The 20578-nt window shown below is 42.9% G+C and overlaps 1 protein-coding gene across 7 annotated transcripts in view; it reads right to left on the reverse strand.

Moving 5' to 3' along the window:
* Positions 1–708: 708 nt before the first annotated feature.
* ARHGEF18 (Rho/Rac guanine nucleotide exchange factor 18) overlaps positions 709–20578 on the reverse strand; it is a 52047-nt gene continuing 32177 nt past the window's right edge. For 6 of the 7 annotated variants that reach the window (XM_063160888.1, XM_063160885.1, XM_063160884.1 and 3 more), the window contains 16 exons: positions 19937–20187; positions 19075–19200; positions 17734–17851; positions 16661–16909; positions 15771–15847; positions 13892–14070; positions 13468–13559; positions 12975–13163; positions 11819–11950; positions 10736–10851; positions 10290–10346; positions 9737–9784; positions 8721–9188; positions 7367–7691; positions 5545–5667; positions 709–5452 (listed from right to left, as the gene is read on the reverse strand). In XM_063160888.1, the coding sequence (XP_063016958.1) occupies positions 5292–5452; positions 5545–5667; positions 7367–7691; positions 8721–9188; positions 9737–9784; positions 10290–10346; positions 10736–10851; positions 11819–11950; positions 12975–13163; positions 13468–13559; positions 13892–14070; positions 15771–15847; positions 16661–16909; positions 17734–17851; positions 19075–19200; positions 19937–20187 (2711 nt within the window). In that variant the 3' untranslated portion in view covers positions 709–5291. The remainder of the gene's footprint in view (positions 5453–5544; positions 5668–7366; positions 7692–8720; positions 9189–9736; positions 9785–10289; positions 10347–10735; positions 10852–11818; positions 11951–12974; positions 13164–13467; positions 13560–13891; positions 14071–15770; positions 15848–16660; positions 16910–17733; positions 17852–19074; positions 19201–19936; positions 20188–20578) is intronic. The other variant, XM_063160886.1, reaches the window with a different exon arrangement.

Below are 20578 nucleotides of genomic sequence, written 5' to 3' on the forward strand. Positions count from 1 at the left end.
CTGCTTTGATAAGCCCCCAAAGGCAGTGACAGGCAGATCAAACCCCCTGGCTCAGGGTTTTCCTCAGCCCTGATTGCAGCAGGACTCCAATGGGAAACCCTCCCTCCTCCCTGAGCGCACCAATCCAAGGCTCTGCTCTCCCACTGTCTCCCTGGTTTTACATCTGTTCTGCTCTCTAGAAACGATTGGAGGTTGCAAGCTCTTGGGTTTGCTTGCCAGCTGTGCCAGCAGTGGGGATTTCAGCAGGAAATTTCAGCGCTGGGAAGAGCAGCCCCAGGCAGAGGCTCTGGGATGGTGCTGCCAAACTGGCACGAGCACTAGGGAGAAAGTTTCTATTTTTGTTCTCCTTGTTCCAAGTGGGAACCGATACTGCCTGGGACAGAGCCAGGCATGTCTCAGGCTGGCACCATGCAAAGCACCTCCATGCTAATGTAAGCAACTTAACCAAGCTCTCTCTCTCTCTCTCACCAGCAGAGTTCAGATGTTTGGGAGCAGCTGATCTTTCCCTCAGGTGCTCACCTCACTGCCAAGGGCTGCAGCTATTTGTATTCTGCACTGAATATCTCCTGTGCTCTGTCCTCTCCTTTGGAAAAACGTCACAGTTTTGTTCCTGTGGCAAATGAGAAGCACGTGAGAAGCGGCAGCTGCTTTGATCTTCATTCAAACAGAAAACAATAATAAATAATTATATAGATATAAAGGCAGAGAGTTTTTAAATGTTCTTTTTTTTTATTGCTAGAAGTTGGTTTCAGTCCTATTGCAGCTCTGAAATCCTTCAGTGGAGAAACATTGCAATCATTGTAAAAATCATCATTTGGTGTGCTAAGATCATGTTTACAATTAATCAAGAGTGCACAATTCAACAGAATATTAACATTTAACCATCAACTTTACAAATAAAATAAAGACTACAAAGATGTTGCTACTGCAGTATCAACAGTAAAGGAAATATTTACAATGTTTACACCCTAACGAAAAAACAAAACCAAACTCTTCCCCAACAAAATGGTCAATTTAACCATGGACCATGATTATTTATTAAATCTTTACAGTGCAAGGTGGGCCTAGAAACCAGACCTAAGACTAAAGAGTGTCAAGAGAGTTCACAGCTCTGAGTGAGATGCACGCAGTTATGCCAACAGGATCTACACCCACGAGAGATCTCCTTCCGGCTACAGACAGAAATGGAATTTGAAATCAACTTTTCTAAAGTGCTCCAATTTCTTTCAGTACAAAAATATAAAAAACTGATTTATAAACATGGCACAAATGTTATGAACCAGAGCTCACACATGCTGTTTGAAGATGATGGAGGATGATGAAGTCGCCAGTGGTTACGAAGATGTTGGGTCTGGTCTCGAAGAGAGAGCAGGGGGAAGGCTTTGCTTTGCCTACAGCACTTGTGTAACCTGGCATGCAGATCTGTTTCCTGGTAAATGTGAGAACTGCTGGGGAAGACAACAAAATCTCCAAACTCCCTTGCATGGGGGGCACAACACACAGGGACTCCACTGAGCAGCACCGGGGAGCCTCGGCTCCCATTCCGCAGAGTTAGAAGTAAAATGCAAGAAGTATTTTTTAATCCTTTCCTAGTTTAAGTTTCGACTCTCATTGTAAATGCAAATGACAAACACCAAGCTCCATGTATGCAGAATCATCTGACCACTACTCAGAAAGACAAAACTGCCTGCAAATGATTTAGAATGACTCCTAGCTGTGCAGGAAGGCGAGTACCTGGGTGAGCAAGCGTCTCTAGGAACACCAAATCTTCTGCCTCACGCTGGGGGATGAGCAGCGATCTCAACTCGTGGGACATGCCACAGCCACAATCCACAGACAGCACAGATAAAAACCAGGGAAGCATCCACAACACACACAGGGCAGCTGTGCTCAGCACTAGTGGCCATGGAGGCATCCTCAGCCCGGAGCCACGTTCCAGAGGGGAAGAGGAAGAGGAAGCCTCCTTAACACCAGAGTTCAAATTGAAATCAGAACCACAGAAACAGCCTCTACATTGCAACATCACAATACTGAAGGACAAACATGCTGATAAATTTTAAGGCTGGGACACCAAGCAAACAGGGCGGCAGTTCAAAGCTCGTGCTGGCATTTCCTCCACACCCCAGCTCAGAAAGAAGCCAAGAGGCACCTGGGAGGCACAGAATTTTGAACTGTCTAATCCTCAGAAATCACTTAAAAGGAAAGTTTTAGCTGAAGTGATCAAAAAGTCCAATAGGAAGGATGTAACTCAGAATCAATAGCAGGTTACTGAGCCCAGGACACAGCAGTACTTTGCAAACTAACTCACCTAGAAGAGTTCTTTTTCTAGGAAGAAGATTTGAGTGAAGAGTCCAAAACCATTTCACTCAACTGGAGTGATTTGTTAACAATTTCACAGATTCAGCTTTGCACAAGTGAAGAGACCCATGATTCATTAAAAGAAAATAATTCACTTGCTTCCCTCAGCCTTGCACGGATCCCTGCCCACACTCTGGCAGCAATGAGGTATCACAGCACCTGCTGATTCCCAAACCTTCTCCAGGCTGAGCCAAGTGACAGAAGCCACCATCTCAGGGTGCAAACAGGTTTCACAAAGGAGCTGCAGCCAGACATGTGCACTGAGGACAGAGAATGACTTCTAAGGTCCCATATTCCAAGGGGCTTTTGGAGTTTGAGCCAACAGCCTGGCCTGCCACAGGCCTGGGTCCCTTTGTTAACAGCCAAAACTTATTTCAAGCACTGCTGACAAGAAGTATTCAAAAAGTGAATGTTAAAGATAAAATATTAAAATAAACAGGACCTCACTGCAGACTTTATTTTGCACATGTCACTGTTCTATATTCAAATTTGTTCATTGCACAGAAGGAGAAAGCAGCCAATGAGCTCCTCAAACCCTTCCAACACTCCCTCCCATACTTTTGGACAGGCACAAAATAAATCTAAATAAATGTTTCCAAAATTTGCTTCCAAGCACCCAAACTGACATCCCTTTTTGGCTGAGGTGATTTACTCCACTGATGCAACTTAGCTTTGGGCTAAAACTCCTAAAAACCTGGTAATTTAAGGCAGTGGGGGCATTGAGTTTTCACTAGGAGTGGCCCAAACCACAGCACGAAGGAGGGAACATCCCTGTGAGCTTCCAGGGGAAATTACAGGGGGCCAGAGTCTGCACAATTAAATTACCCAGTGGAAAAATCAGTGCCAGTCCTACAGAGCTGCAGGATCCCACACTGCTGCATGGACCAGGAGTTACACTGATTTTAAGAATTCCCCTCCATTCCAAACTAGCTTTTGGGATGTAAAAACTGAATAAGGAGTGGAACTCTGCTCTTATCACCAAAGATAACAACACCACCAAATCACCAGTGGAGCAGTCCCACTCTGTTTCCTGCAGACAATCACTCCAGGTTCTGCTGATTTACCAAGCAGTCCTCTGGTATTAAAGCCAAATGTGTCCAATTTCACTTCTTGGGGGCTGGCGGAGCACCCCCAATCCTGTAATGAGCCATTCAGTTTGGAGTTTCCTCTCACTGAACTCAGGTTTGTACCAGCACCACTCAGCAAAGAAAAAGACCCTTAAATCCAAGAACTGTTCCAGCATGAGTGCTTGTCCCCAAGACTTTATTCAGAATTTTGTAGCTTATCTTTTCTCTTTCTTCAATTTCTTGTCTGAAGGCAATAACCCAAATTGTCACCACTTGAAAATATAAACTGCTGCTGTTTTCTGCTAAAAACTGATAAAGTTTCTTTCACTGTAACTACTGAAATAATTTTAAAACTCTGAAGCAAAGAGAATTTATGGCCTTAAAGACATTATTAACATCACACAGGGCCTAATCACAGGGACTGGCAAACACCACTGGATCCATTGCCATGAGACTGCATGGAGAACTGACCAGACCTTCCATCCACTGCTCCTAAAATCACTTTAAATCAGTTAAAGGTATTTAAAAAAGCTATTATCAATCATGTCCTGACAGGTATTAATCCAAGATTTTAAGCTTTGAGATCCTGATTCCTTTAATTCTGTAACAATCTCTCCTGTGCATCATTATCTGACCAGTCACACTCAACACACACCAGAACACACATCCTTGGGTGAGGGTGGGAAAAGAATCTGGGACACAGAGTGAAAGACACAACACAAACTGACTGTGCAAATTACTACAAAGGGAAATAATGCCTTTTTGAGCAGAACACTTAATGTCACCACCATTCCATGATCAAGAACTGACCCATTTCACAAGAGGTATCAAAGCTGGTTTAGCTGAAAGCAGCTAAACACAGGTTTAGCTAAGAGTACTTTTTTATTATAATTATTTTTAATTTTAAAACCAAACAGTTCTTATTCCCTTCATTCCTAACATGATGCTGCAGAGAAGCCTCGCAGCAACAGCAGCTTTGATATCTTCTGGTACTGGGAGTAAAGTCCCAACAAATTAACAGACAAACAAAGGATGCAGAAAACAGGATTAAACAAGACAATAAATTACTGCATTTGAACACTTCTTAGACATGTCTTCAGCAAAGAACAAAATCCAAGTCTCTAAGTTCATTCTGAACCAACTCAGGAGTTTGCCTGGGAACCTGTTCTGCTGTCCCCAACAGGGAGACAGATCCCAGTGATGCTGGTGGCCAATGAAATGTGCATTCAGTCCAACTCTTCATCCTCACTGTGAATTCTCACACGTCCAACCCTTCTCCTCCACAAACAGGTGGAGCTCCTGCCCCTTGAGGATGCTGTCAGAAGCTCACCTTACCTTCTGTTCCACTGTCCCTGGCCACAGGGCTTGTACCACTGGGTTCACAGTGCCTGGCACACCTGGCAGGGAGGGGACTGGCTTGCTGCCACCTGCTTACCAACACACAACCCATTACTGACCTGGACCTGGGAAAACAGATTTAAAAATTTGCAGCCATTTTGGGGCCTACTACTAAAACTTTTTTTACATAAAAATCTGGGTGGTTCAACGTCACCGATAACAATTTACAAGATGGTGCCCATGAGCAGTTACATTCTCCAAAAAAGAGCACATTACAATAAATGTCAGAATTTTAACATGCTCTGAATTGATATAGCCATGCCATGTGTCAACAGACTGGAGAATTTAAAAGCAAATTGTTACTACTGTGCCCTCAAAGCAGGACAGGAATCCTGGTCTGGTCCTTGCTTGTAGTAACTGGGCAGGGATCAGAAGACATCCATCCATGTGGGGTCTCCACCACCGTGCACACTGGGGCCTGAGTTCTTGAACCAGTGTGGCAGGTGATTCATCTTCAAATGCAAACAATTAGAAGAAAATGACATCTTCTTTGCTGGTATCATCTTGCACATTCAACAGATTGGGCTGAGAGGGCACCAGGGGCTGAACCTGAACGTTGTTGGGCTTGAAGAGGGTCGCTGAGGCAGATGAAAGTGCTTCTGGCTGAGCATCTGTAGGGCCATACAGTTCTAGAGGGGAAAAAATGGAAGAAGACACATTCATGACACTGCAGAGAGAGCCTGAGGCACTTCCAGGCACAGGCAGGTTGGCCAAGGCATACCTGGCTGGAATGCAGAGCTCTGGCTGCTTGGGAGGGATGGGCTCGCTGACCTCCTGCCTCTCAGCACAGCCTCCTCTCGTCCTGCAAGCCTGGGGGGAAGCAGCTGCTTCTGATCAACAGAGGCTGAAGAAAACATTTCATAAATTAGTATTAGAGACAAGCAGCACTTCACAAATGTCACTGCTTCATGCTGGGGCCACTGTACTGACACCTTGACACACCCAAGAAAGCTGCAAAACAACAAAGAGCTGGTCCTACTGAAATTTTCTCTTCAACTGTTTAAACTATGAACACTTTTCCTTGATACTTCTGGTTCAGTTACTGGCAGACCCTGACAATCTCAGATTTAAAACCCAGTATCACCAAGCAGAGCAGAGAGAAAAAAAATCTTTGTAGAATTCAAATAGCAAATGGCCACTTGTGCTACTTCTAACACGCAGAGCTGTGATGAACTTTTGTCTCTGCTCTCCATCTGTCTCACAGCTGCTCAGCAGCACAGCCCACTGATTCTGGTGTTACAGCCTCCCAGTTTCTCAGTTTCAACAATGAAAGCAGTTCATGAAATAGCTGTTCTGGATCTAAAGAACTTCTCTCTTTCAGTACACATTCCTTACATGTCACAAAACCCAAATTCAATACACAGCATTTTTGCCTCTGGTACAGAAAGTTTTGTTCCATTTTATTCTAAGATCAACACATGAGCATAACAAGCATGAAGCCCACTAATGCTCACAAGAGAATAGAGACCAATATATTAGAGGTTTATACCTTTCATATAAATTACAGAAAAACACCATTAAGTCCATTTCCAGTGCAGAGACCATTATGTGAGAGCTATTAGAAATAAACTGGGGAGATGTGGCATTAGAACTTTGTATTACCAGCATTTGGTATGCAGGGTAAGAGGATCCAGGCTTCATTTATGTGCAAAACCATAAGCAAGTATGCAAAAGCACTAAACTTTATGCACGACAGAGACAGATGTTTCTGCAATGTGCCAAACCCACTCTCCCTGATCTCTGTCAGGTTTGGCCCTGAGTCCTCTGTGGCAGTGCAGAGTGATGGACAAGCTTCCAATTCTGAATCCAGCACAATGCTAAAAAGATAATTTTGTAACTTAAAATTACAGGCCATTCCCCTAAGCTGGCAGTGGGGCTACTTTAAGTGGGAGAGATAAAAGGGTTTTTAGTGTGTTTGTCATTGGCAAAGATCATGACTCCAGTACCCAGCAGTTAGAAGCAGAATATACCAGGACAGGGTGACTGCATTTTTACTTGCTTCTATTTGTGACAAAATTAGCCCCTTTCAACTTTACAACACACACAGCATCTCAATTTTGGCCTGGAGGTCTGTATTTAATGACTGACTGGTGCTAAGAAAAGCACTGCATTCAATGTCACTACAACTCTGGACAGACTGCAAGAAAAGGCTAAGCCAGCCTCAAAACATTTCACTCATGCACAACAGCTCCCTTTTATTTTTGGGGTTTTTTTGGTTTTGCTCTTTTTCTTTAACTCTACAGTTAGACAAGAAGATTTTGTATCCAGGTTTAGAACCTCTCACCACCATTCTGTTGTGTTGGAATACACAGCTCTGTTTTCAGCATCATCCCTTTGGGTTGTATTTCCAATTCAGATAATATAGACATGGAACTGCTAACAGGATTTCAGGAGTTTAAGAGATTTTAACTGCAGCAAACACACTAATAACTTGTAGCATATTAATTTCTGGGTTTCATACAGAGGTTTAACTGCAGGGTTCAGTCTCTCTGTGATCCTGGTGGAGATCAGAAACATTTAAATGGACTTAAAACCACACATACCCGAACTGTCTGTCCTATGAGATGCTTTGCTCTTGCCACCTTTCTCCTTGCTTCCTTTGGTGAAGGTGGCCAGCTTGGTGGGGATCTGCTGCTGGACTGCAGCTGGTTTCTGGATCTGGTTGGTTGCACTCAGGAGATGGATTGGCACTTCGTTCTTGAGGGAGGGCCGGGTCTCCAGGGTGGTGCTGTCCCTGCGCGCCAGCTCCGGCCGCTCCAGGAACTCCAGCCCGGCCACTGAGCTCACCCTCACTGAGGCTTTGGAGCCAGCTGCAGAGGGTTCCACCCCTTCTCCATTGAAGCTGATGGAGTGACTGATCATCTGGCTCTGCAAGAGGGAAAAAGGCAGTCTGAGGGAAATGGGGACTTTCAGCCTCTTCAGTGCAAAGAGAGACCATCCCCAGCCCTGAGAAACACTTCCTAGTGCAGAGCTGAACAGACAAAGCCCAAAGGTTCTTGGGGAACACGAAGAAGAGCAAGGTGTAAGTCCTTGGACACTGAAAAGAACATCAGCAGGTCCAAACTGCTTAAGACTGCACCTAGGAAAGAGCAGAGCTGCACAAGGAGAGGCCATCCCCAGCCCCGAGAGACCAAAACATTTCCTAGTGCAGAGGAGAACAGGGTAAACAATGCCTAAAGGTTTCTGGGGAACTGAAAGCAGAGCAAGGTGTAAGTCCTTGGACACTGAAAGAACATCAGCAGCTCCAAACTGCTTAGCAGTGCACCTAGGAAAGAGCAGAGCTGCACAAGGAGAGACCATCCCCAGCCCCAAGGGCACGAAGCACTTCCTAATGCAGAGCAGAACAGACAAAGCCTAAAGGCTCCTGGGGAACAGGAAGAAGAGCAAGGTGTAAGTCCTTGGACACTGAAAAGAACATCAGCAGCTCCAAACTGCTTAACAGTGCACCTAGGAAAGAGCAGACTGCACAGGGTGATGACACAGCAGAGAGAAAGCAGAACTTTCAGAAAGTTTCAATGAATTAATTTAATCAGGCCTCCAAATTTCTGTTCAAAACACAAGAAATATTTTTAGAAATCAACTGTACAAAATGCTGTTGACGTAGCACAGCTTCTGCAATCAGACAGTTCATGAATTTGAAAACTACCCAATCAGCCACAACTGAAAATAATTTATTGTCCATCTCTATCTTTTTAAAATATATTCTCATTGTCAGCCATCTGGGTGGAACTTCACAGACACTGGTCTCTCTGAGAGTAGCCATCACCAGCTACTTCAGGTGATGGTTTGAGTAGCCCAGCAAAAGGCAAGACCAGGCTGGTGCTGCAGCAAGTGCAAAACCTTCATCCAGAAGCAACCAGGTTAACAGGAATAAAACTGACAAAACCAATCCCTCACCTGGCCCATTTCTGGGGAGAAGGTGCCTGACACCGTGTTCTGCTTCTTCAGCTTCTTTTGCTGATCCAGGCGCTCCCTCTCCTTCTCCACAGCTCTCTGGGCCTCCCTCAGCCTCTCCAGGTCGTGCTGGTAGGCCTCCCTCTGCCTCTCCAGCTCTTCCCTGTCCTGGCTCAGCCTCTCCCGCAGCTGCCGCATCTCCTCGGCGCGCTCCTGCAGCTGCGCTTCCTTCAGCTCAAACTCCCTCTGCTGCCGGCTCTTCTCCCGCTCCAGGCGCTGCTGCTCCAGCTTCAGCTGGCTCTGGAGCTTCTGGACGTTCATCAGTTCTTCCCTCTGCTTTTCAAAGTTCCTCTGCTTCTCCTGCTCCAGCAGCAGGTTGCCCCGGGTGGACTGCAGCCGGTACTGCTTCTCCCGGTCTGCCATGGTGGCGCGCTGCACCTCGATGTAGCTGTCCTGCTGAGATATCACAGCCTGCAGGGGGTGAAAGTGCAGCTTCAGGTTCAGAAAACATGCACAGCTAAGCAGGAGACAACAGCATCTAGCAGGTGAGGTTAGAGAGGCTTTTTCTTCCAGAGCATATCTTAATTCCAGCTTTGATTGACACGATATTGAAGATGGTCAAGCAAATAAATTATGCTTATTTATGTCAAACGGAACATTCCTTGCACCTAGAATTGTTACTCTGAATCAAACCAGTCAAAATATTGCTGATTACAAGGCAATTGTATCATTAAGGCAACATACAAGGCAAGGTAACATTAAAACGACTAATTCATACACACTTGTATGAACAATGAGCACAGAGAGCAGACAAAGCTCAAAGCAGGAAAAGAATTAAGTGAGCAGGAAAAAGGAAATAATTACTTAAGACAACAGCTCTAACACTTCCTCCAAAATACCAGGCACAGTTTCCTTGAGTCTCAGGAGTAAATTCTGCACTTCACTCCAGCTTTAGGGGATATTTTCAAGGTAGCTCCTCTGTGCCTAACAAATCTCTTGGATAGTAAATAGCGGTTTACCTGAAGACTGAAGAGCAACTGCAACAGTGTCTGTATCCTATGGACAAGCTGAAGAGGAGAAAAAAAAAACATTAGGCACTTGAGAAGAACTCTCTTTTGAGGCTTTAGACTTTTAAAAAACTTTTTAGCAGTGAAAATAATCCATGGTATCTATACAAAAAGACACACAATGGAAGCATGGCCACCAGAACACTCTAGCATAGCAAAAGCTAATATGCAGGCACAAGGAATTTCAGTTTATTATCCTTGTGCAGATGTGAATCAGTGCCCAGCAAATCTCCCTAAGATTCCACAGAGACATCTTCATTATCTTCTCTTCACCTGAACTCTTTAGCCATCACTTCCTCCTGTGCCCCAGCACTGAATCACTGCACAGGTACAAACCTCACAGGGATTCAGAGGCAAGTTTGGCCAGTGAGCTGTTAACCCAGCTGTGCTGGGTTCCACAGACATTACAAACACTGAGTTTTGGAGTGGTTTGGTTTGATTTTACATGCTATTATTAGACTATGGCTATTTGCCATTGGATTTCTTCGCAGCAGAAATAACATACCTGAGACTCTACGGTGGGCTGAGCACCACTGCTGTCATCCAGCCTTGTCCCATCACTCTGTAAGGGAGACAAAACCAACATTTGTGCTAGGGACACTTGCTGGGCACTGGCAGTGCTGCCAGAAAGGGCTAGGATTGCTGGGACAATCATCAAAAATACCGAGTTCATAAGCCAAGCTGAAACAGCAGTGTGGTGATTAAAGCTGTGTTAATGGGACAGCATCAAATGAGCAAATGGAAAACTGAATTATGTTGCCTCTCAAGTGCTGAGCTACCAAGTTGCCCCACAAAATATTATTATTAGATTCAAGTAATTTTACAGACAAAGCTGCTCCAGTCCAGACCTTTCAGCTATGACTTTAACTTTGTGAGATCTGTTCTGCACCACTATTATGATGGGAAACACACAAAAAAAAAGCATTTAAATCCCTCATAGGTTCAACATACAGTTTGAGATCCTTCTTCTGCATCAGAACAGGGGTCATGGAGTTGCACATCTGAACTCAGTGCAGGGCCCCTCCAGTCCCACTGCCTCTGGTCACCACCACTGCTCTTCCTGCCACCTGAAAGAGGAGAGGAGTATGAGGAGCTCACACCAGCACAAGGCCTGGGATAACTCAGGGAGTGCCAGAACAGAAAAACATGGTGACTTTCAACCAAAATGGCTTCTCCATGCTGATCCCAAGTGGAAGATCAGGCTACAATGACACACAGGACTGCTCAAAAAAGTTTAAAAACTTGAGAAGACTGGGTTAAGATAAATAGGGAGGGTAAGTTCAAATTACGTTACACTATTTTAAGTGAAGCAACCACAATGTCTGCATGAAAATAATCAGCTCCCAGAACTGCAAGTTCATGCCATGGAATACTGGTCAGCAGGAATACTGCAGTCACTGCAGCACCACTGTGAGTGTGGAAGGAGGTAAGGGGAGATGGATCCTCTCTTGTAAAAAGTACATGACAGCTGTATGGAGCCTTCCAGTGACATAAGAAAGTGCTCCAGAGTTTAACAACCAGTGAAATAAGGGCTATTCACTTTTTCAATTAATGCATGAAGCAAAAATGGAGATAAATAGTATCTGGTCTTTCCTCTTATTTCATTAATTAACTGATAAATCATCTGTGTCAAAAGAACAATTTATATTATTAAGGATTCAGCAAACCTCTAGTGACTGTGCAGATACAAAGTGGGAAAAAATGCTTATGACATAATGAAAGCATACAGCTGAATTCAAATTTTCTAGGTTTTCAGGCCAAGCTTATTTTTTTTTAACAGAATTAAAGTTCTGCTTGGAATTGTGGTAATTATAAAGAATGGGTTACAGTAACACCCTTAGCATAACACTGAGAGCCCTACTCTGCTCTCTAGTGTTGGGATCAGGAGCAAAACATGCTGGAGATTTGCTCTGATCTTCCTTTTCAGAGCCTGGTGAAGCCTCCTTACATGAGAGCCTCAATTCCTTGTTCTTATTCTCTGTACAGTAATCACAGTAAAAAGATCAGAAAAATTCTGAGTGTTCCCTTTCTTACTTTTACTTGAAATTGAGGGACTACTGTCATATCCTCCAAAGGTCTCTGCTCTCCGGGGGAGTCCTGAGCCATCCTCAGGCTGACAGGATGCACTGCCAAAGTGAGTGAAGATAAACTCCTGGAGATTCTCAGCTGGGGAAGAGGAGAACATGTCATGTAAACAGCCATGTCTATGCAGCAACACAAGTCATCATGCTAATGTAACTTCAGGCAGTCTGAGATATCCTCCAGTACTGATGAATTTTCCTTTGTGAGTAGCTCTGCATGACAGGCTCTTCATATGAACATGAGCTCTTCCTTAATTGCAAGGATTAAGATCCTTGTTAAGATTATCAAGTTTTGAGTGTTTGTTTTTTCTTTCCTTTTTTAAAATAGAAACTATCTTTGGGCTTATTTTCTTTGTAAACACACTATCTTTAGACAGGCTGTTTTTAATAGATAACCCTCCTATAATATTACATTTCAGGATTGTGTGTTATTAGAGCATTCTGTTACCCTTTCTAAACAGACTTGTCCTAAGATTCCAGTGCTTGACCCTTGTCACAGACAACTTTTATGAAAAATCTTTTCTTTAGGATTTTTCCTCCTGAGAAGCTGAGAGGCCTCAGGAACAAAATGTAAACATTGATTATCTGCTGCTGTGAAATGCAACAGGTGGATCTGTGATTAGCTGATGTGGTTGTTTCTAATTAATGGCCAATCTCAGTGAGCTGGCTCAGACTCTCTGTCTGGGACAGAAGCTTTTGTTATCATTCTTTCTTTTTCTATTCTTATCTAGCTTTCTGATGAAATCCTTTCTTCTATACTTTTAGAATAGTATTAATATAATATATATCATAAAATAATAAACCAAGCTTCTGAAACATGGAGTCAGATCCTCATCTCTTCCCTCATCCTAAGACCCCTGTGAACACAGTCACAGACCCTTAAAAATAAAACAATCCAAGCTGTGCAGGTCTTCTACCTAAAGCCACAAATGCACTTCACCTTCCCTGCAGGTTGGTTCTGAGAATGAGGAAGTCTGCACCGTGTTACATAAAAGCATTATGTTATTACAGGATGATTTTCAGGGCCTGTACTTAGATCCTGGGTGCTTATCCCCACCCCAGCACCTGAGTGAATGCTGAATGCCCACACATTCCCACATTCCATTCACCTTCAGTCACTGCAGATTTCAGAATTGCCTCTCCTTGCAGATTCTCTGAGATATCCCCCCGAAGGAGCAGCCTGGCTCGGGATCCTTGGGAATGGTCTTCAAAGCCATTCACCTCAGACATTTCCAGATAAATCTGTTGTTTCTCAGTGAGACTCTGCAGAATCAGGTCATCTTTCATGTTCAAACGCTCTGAAGGAAGAAAGAAATTCAGTTCTGTCTTTCTTGTCACTGTCACAGGACTGTGCTCAATTTGGGAGATTATCTTTGATTTTATGGCCAGAGCATCAAACACAGAGATGTAATTAATAGTTAAGGAGAAAACTTATGGAGCAGACAAAGCTTATTAGACTTCCTTAGTCGCTATTTCTACAGAATCTTACACCACCTTGAAAGACATATGAAGGAGAAACTTGATCTTGATAAAGAATTAGACAGCCATAAATCACAAATAATGCTGAGAAGCAGCTTGTAGAATATGTAACTAAGTCATTACCTTGAAAATCTTTTAACTTTGCAGCTCTTGCTTCAGCCAGTCTCCTCTCTGCCTCAGGTTCATTAAATGAACCTCCTTCCTCATCAGGACAGCTGTCCAAAGGGAAAGACAGATTTATGTTGGATTTGCATGTGAGATAATTTAAAATCATCTCAGGATTCAACTTGAAGCTTTTGCCTCAGTTGTGGTTTATCCTGGTTGTCAAATCTTCCTCCCTTTCCCAAAGCCCTGTTGCATTTAACATCAGTGAGTGTTAAAGTCTGAGTAGTTTTTATTTCATCTTTATCAGTAGTTTCTTCTCAATGAACACAAGCAGAATTGCACACTGAAGTTTGTGGAGAGTCAAAAGGATTTTAAATATAAATTTACACCTGTGAGTAGAAGACAAGCAAGAAATCAGGCTCCTGTTTTCCCCCTCTCTTACCTCTCCACAGCCCTGCGGATGTGTGCCATCCAGGAATTCCTCTCCTCTTTGGAGCTGGTGTGAATTTCATACATTTCTGGTCCTTTTAAGGAAGCACTAATTAAGAACATTGCCTTTTCCTCATTAGCTACCTCTCTCACAATCAATTTTTGCAGTGAGATAACTGGTGGCTTAGAGTCCTGTAAAATAAAATACAATGCAGTACATTAGATGTGTTCTTTAGGAATTGTGTTTCCTTCCTATTTATCCAGAGCCACTAGCAGCTGTAACATCATGAAATAACTCTTTTTCACATGACACTTCTAATGTTGTCATTTGATCAATGAAAACATGAAGAATATCCATGTCAGAAACAAGAGGTCTTGATACCTGATTGAACATCAAAGCCTATGTCAATTTAATGATTCCCACAAGTCAAGATCAGGCTCAAAAAATTTTGCTCAAAAGGAGGCAACCCCAAAATTTGAAAAAGAAAACAAAAACCTTAATGATACATTGTGAATTGAAATGAGAGAAGTGTTAGAGGTTTTAAAAGAAATAAACCAGAGGTGTTAGAGGGTGTCAGGCCCTGATAAAAATGACACCAGGTGACAGCTAGTGTATTGTATAATGAGGATTAACTGGATTAGCTGTCAGCCTTTGCAGTGAAAACACATTTACAGGAGGGATATTAGTTACTAAAAACCTGTCTAGGCTTCCTACAGCAGAGCTCCAACATATGCAGCCTAGAAAGTTCCTTCCCAGGATAAAGCAGCTCTCTGTGACTGCTGAACCTTCACAGAATAATCTAGAGCCATGATAAGAGAACTGAAGTGTGAAGCAAACACCAGGAGCAGCAGCTTCTGCCAGCTTCTCTGAGCAGCTGTACTGCAATTCCAGCCACAAACAGAGGTCACTGGAAAAACAGAATCACTGAGCAGATCCATTTGCTCCCTCTCACTTGATTTATTTATGGAGAACTGATATTAAATTTCAAATGAACTGTATATATACAGAGATGCAAAAAAAATTGGTCAGACTCTAAGTGTAGAGCGTGTTTCCAGAAGGGAAAAAAACAAACCACCACATAGCACCCTGTTCTGTGCATTATGAGAAGGGTAATTGAAAAGCAGTTGTTTGTACAGCCCTGAGGTCACCAAAATAGCTTTTGCCATTAGAATTCAGCTCTAATGTTAATGTCTTGAAAAAAAAATACATCCAAGAAAAGAATTACATAAAAGAATTTCTCTGTTACAGGTTCCACAACAGCCATCAGTGAACTAGATCAGGACAAAATGTACAGATTAACTTCTCTGAGGACACCTGTGGAAATGCCCTAGAAAAGTGAATTCACTGAATGTTCTAGAGCCTGCAGTAATAACATCTGCATTCAGTGCTTATTCCATGTCTTTCAGGAAAGTTCTCTGCCCCTAGTAAATCTCAGGGCACTGTGACCACAGTTACCATGTCCCTAACTGAGATTCTTTCCCTGCACACTGAACAGAAGCAGGATTTATCTGCAAGTTTTCCAAAGCACAGTTCTAGCATGTGCAATGTCCATGACATTGTGCACAAAATCTCAGCCTCACAAAGTTCAGTGAAAGGGAAAGTCACAGCACAAGAAGAGGAACAGGGAAAACCATGGGAGATGTGGCAGCTACAACTGGCCAAAGCAAGGAAATACTGGTTTGCACTGGGAGAGTGGGGAAAGGATTCAAAAAGTATCAGAACTGCTTCAGAAAAAGTGTTTCCATAATACTTGGCTGGTTTATTAATTTAATTTTCTTCCTGAATCTCCTATAACAAGTATCTAACATCCCTAATTGTGTTTCTTCTGTAGTTACTGTCACTTTCATAAATCCTCCAAGTGCATGTATTAAATAAAAAGAACAATACCTACCACAGATGCAAATGTGTATTTTTGGTCCTTTTCTTGTAAGAGCAACAGTACATCAGTGAGCAGGACTGCCAGAATATCTACAATAATAAGAGACAAAAAAAGGAATAAAAGTGATATTTCAAAGCAGAAAGACCAGTCCAGACTCAAAAATCACTTAATTTATATTTCCTGCAGGCCAGGGAAGAGCATGTCACATTTTCAATATTGGGTCTGTTACTGCCTTCCACTTGGGCTGTCCCCAGCCAGGCTGAACCATGCAGCAGCAGCTGATTTAAACAGAGCCCATTTAAAGCTTGAGAACACCCACACACACATCCTACACATGGACTCCAGCACTCCAGAGGGAACACATCTCTCCAAACAGCAGATTCTTCTGGAACTGCAGCCATTTAGGGTCCCCACCTACTCCTGGCTGCACTTTCTGTGCCACTGAAGCTTCTCCTTGAACACTTGAGCAATGAAGCTGCTCAAATATTCCCTGATGGCCACTGCTTTGATTTTCTGGCAAATGCAGAATTAAGTGTCATGCAGCTGACATGACACAGGTTTTGCAAAGTGTGAAGCAGAGATAATGCCTTTCCACAGGAGACTAAGTCAGGATGACTCAAAGCTTTGTCATCCATCTGAAGACTTCCCTCTTGAATTGGGAAGCAGACCAGCCAGATAATAAGCAAGCAGCATAAGGAACTTATCATGCACCATTACAGAGATGCTTATTGGACAAGCCAAGAATAGAACAAGTGCTATTTCCTCCAATATCCTATTAAACAAGCAGGTTATTGTCATCTTATTTTATACCCAATCGATCAGTAATAAACAGTTACTAAAAAAAACCACCCCAACATAAATCTTGTTTCCCAGTTGTGTTTGTGCCCTTGCTGGTGCTGTACCTTTGAGCCTCCCTGACGCAGCTTTCCAGTACAGCATCCCATCCAGGAGGAGCCTCCTCTGGCCCATGTCATCCTTCCTGAACAAAAGCCCATTCTTGCATTTCCCAGATGATTTCAGCTCCATTTTGTGCATGATCTCCTTGAGTCGCTGCCCCTTCTCACACTCGTTTACCATGGCATCTACATGGCTGATGGTGTCCTTAATCAAACCAAGGGCCTGGGTCAGGTCTTCATAATCTCTAGTTCCAGCTAAGGGAAAAGAGAAGCCACATTTTCAGCTCTAGAATACAAGACATGAGCCATCCAAATGTATTTTAGCATAAGGGTTTCATACTAGACACCTAACAGTATTTTCTAAGAAAAAAAAATTAATTAAAATTATATTTTTATTTTATTTCATTTTATTTTATTAAAATATTTATTTATTTAAAAATAAAATATAATAACCTAAAGCTCTGGAAAAGCTAATGAACCAACTGGTTTAACTACTATGGGTTTGTGGTGCAGACTTTAAATGCTTCTCTTCTCCTCTGAGGTGAGGCTGGGAGAATTGGGATTGTTCAGCCTGAAGAAGAGAAATTTCAGAGTGATCTAAGTGTGGCCTGAAGGGAGCTGAAGGAAAGATGGAGAGAGACTATTTAACAAGGGCCTGGAGTGACAGGACAAGGGGGGTTGGCTTTAAGCTGAAGAAGGGCAGGGTTAGATGGGATACTGGGAAGAAATTCCTCACTGTGAGGGTGGGCAGGCCCTGGCACAGGGTGACCAGAGAAGCTGTGGCAGGTTATTGTCATCTTATTTTATTTTTCAAGTGTTCAAGGCCAGGCTGGATGGGGCTTAGAGCGACCTGGGGTAGTGACAGGTGTCCCTGCCATGGTAAGGGGTGGAATGAGATGAACTTCAAGGTCCAACCCAAACCATTCTGATTCTCTTGACCCTCTGAGGTGAGACTGATCTGGCATCATCATCCAAAGAGAAGTGGAAAGCAGGTGACAGCCTGTCTGAGGTAAGAACATGCAAAACATGGCAGAAAAAGGACCAAGAGACAACTGTGAGGCTTGCAGGAGCCATCCCACCTTCTGTGTTCTGGATGATCCTCTCCAGCAGCACTGGGTACTTGGTGATGCGCTGGGTGACCAGGAGGATGCACTCCTGAACTCCCAACCTCCTCACAATGGAGCAGTTCCCAATTTTCTAGAAAACAAGAGAAACTCGTGACACTCACTGTGCATGGAGCTCTTCTAACTGCCTCTCCATTCTCATGGCTTCTGCCCCAAAACACTTCTGCACAGCACCATGAAATTAGCTGCACTCTTCTACTAATCCTGATAACATTCCAAAAATTGCCTTTATTACTGGAAAATATCTCAGGTACTGTTTTCAACTCCTGTTAACTAAATGTGGAGTCAATTAGGGAAACTTCCCAATCTGAACTGTCTGCTTGTTGCTAACTGATCACACTTTATAACAGGGTCAGACCTTAAATACATAGAAAAGTTCTGTGGTCTTAAAATCAGACTCAACCACCTACCAATGAAATAGATCAATAATGAAGGAATTTAGATCAATAACGAAGGAATTAAGTGTTTATTTTACCACTGTATGCTCCCCAATAGCCTGACCTACAGAAACACAATCCTGATTAGAAAGGGAGGACTGTAAAGCACCAGTTAATCTGACTGCAGGTACAGCACACACCTGGCAGCAGGAGAACACAGCACCAAGATCTTTCTCTACAAGGATTGAAGTTAAATGTTTTAAAACTCTGGTCACTTATTTAGCTCCTTGGAAGTGAAGGGCTCTCACTTTAAAGGCTAAGACGAGCTGTAAGTACAGAGCTAAGCTGGAAAGTTCACACAGTATCACTTACTGGTGACTGGAAAATGAGAATATTTAGGCCTCTGCAAAGCCACCTGAGATTCAGGTTACAGCTTCTACTTGGGCTGTGTCTCTTCAGCCTTTCCTATTAACTGCACATCAGAGTGTGCAGCAAACCACCCTGGAGTGAATCTTCTGCCTTTGGAAAGATGATGGTGTGAGCAAAACCTGACTAAGAGTCTCTGCTTTTTCTACAGCAGCTCATCAACAGCATTTATCATTGATTTAATTTATTAACAAAGCAATTTATCCTGATGGCCACACAGCAGGACAGAGCCCTGAATTGAACAAATACTCTATTCCCCAGTCCTGGGTGCTCTCAAGAGCCTGCCTCAAATGTAACACTTCCTAATTGTGGATTTGTCTCCAAGTAGCTCAAAAGATCTAAAATACAAGGAGCTCACAATCCACCAAATAATGAGAATATGCCTCTAACCCTGCTCATTCACATTTGAGGGATCTTCAAGTACAAAACAAAGCCCAAAGCAGTGAAATACATTTTGCATAGTCAGAATAGGAGACTGCTGGTTATTGTTTACCTTTATTAAGTTTTGGAACTTTTTATTGCTTTGGAGCAGGTCTTTGTAATGGCTGACAGCTTCATTGTGTCCACAACAGAACACACCATATTTTTCTTTCATTCTCTCCCCATTTTCACCTGAAAACTGATTGGAAATAGAAGAATGAAAGACATGAATCATTCAGAGCAAACTAACCTCCACTATAAACTCCAGGTCTAATATAGTTTCTAAAACATTTATTTTAATTTCTTCTGTACCAGAAATGAGACATTTATGCAGTGTGACATGTGAGGGCTTGGAATACCATAAGATAACCAAATATTAAATGATAGTTGCAATTATGAGAATTTTAAGAAAGGATTTCTGGATCTCTGCACTTAAAAAGTCTGTGAACTGTAAAATATGAAGGGCAAAATAATGGTCATGATATATGGTAGAAATTGCTGCAACCACTCCATGCCAGAATGGTGCTAAAACTGCCATGATTTCAAAGGATCCTGACTAAAACCGCCATGATTCCAAAGGATCCTGACTGCATTTTAAAAAGATCAGAATGAAGAAGTTTGGCTGTATCTGAAGGAGAGCCAAATCTGGAATGGACCCTAGGAATATATTATTTTACTCTTGGAACAGATGAAAAATAGAACCAAACAAGTCACATATCCCACAAGGCATATATATGCATGCTCAAAGAACATTTAATGACCATTTCATGTTACTTGTGACTAGAATTATTTCTGAGAGTCATGCTCCCACATTAACTGGGAAGAGAACCATAAACCAGGATGAAATCAATCTTTGCATCACACAACTTTACCCTCACAGGAAGCTTTTTAGAAGCTTTAGAGTGTCAAGATCATTGGCAGGATTGAATTCACACCTGTTTTACCAAGAGGTCTCCAATGTTCTGGATTATATAATTTCGGTCACTGCCCTCTTCCAAGGATTCCTTCCGTCTCTCCTTCAGCTGGAGCAGGAACTGCCCGTGCATCTCCAGCAGCTCATCCACACAGGGAAAGAGCTTGTTGATAACTGCATGTGAGAACTGCAGCTCCTCTCTCATGGCTCTGGAGTACACCTTCAGCATTATTTTCAGTGTCCTAACGTGGTGCATTTCAGTCTGCATTAGTTCTGGGCAAGGTGAAATACAGAAATAAAATCAAAGGTCATTTATATGCTGTGCAGTGAGCAGGGGGACAGAAGAGCAGGCTCTGAAAGCCACAATCATCTTCTTCACTACAGTCTTTGCATCACTCATGTGAAGCTCTTAAATTTGCCTTGCTAATGTCCCAGCCCAGCACTGACTGACCCTGCTTATTTAAGGACATCTCCCAGTGGCAGTTGGGCTGTTCCTCAATGGTACAGCTGGGCTTTGCTGCCTACAGAGCCCTGCTGAAACCCATGGCATGCTTAAAGCACTCACACAAGGAATTACACACATTAATGCAGGTAACAGACTCGAAAACCCTCACTCAGTTTTAGTTTTCAAGCACAAGTCAAAATGGCAACCAACAAAAATGAT

Source organism: Melospiza melodia, chromosome 7, assembly GCF_035770615.1.
Source record: "Melospiza melodia melodia isolate bMelMel2 chromosome 7, bMelMel2.pri, whole genome shotgun sequence".
NCBI classification, from domain to species: domain Eukaryota; kingdom Metazoa; phylum Chordata; class Aves; order Passeriformes; family Passerellidae; genus Melospiza; species Melospiza melodia.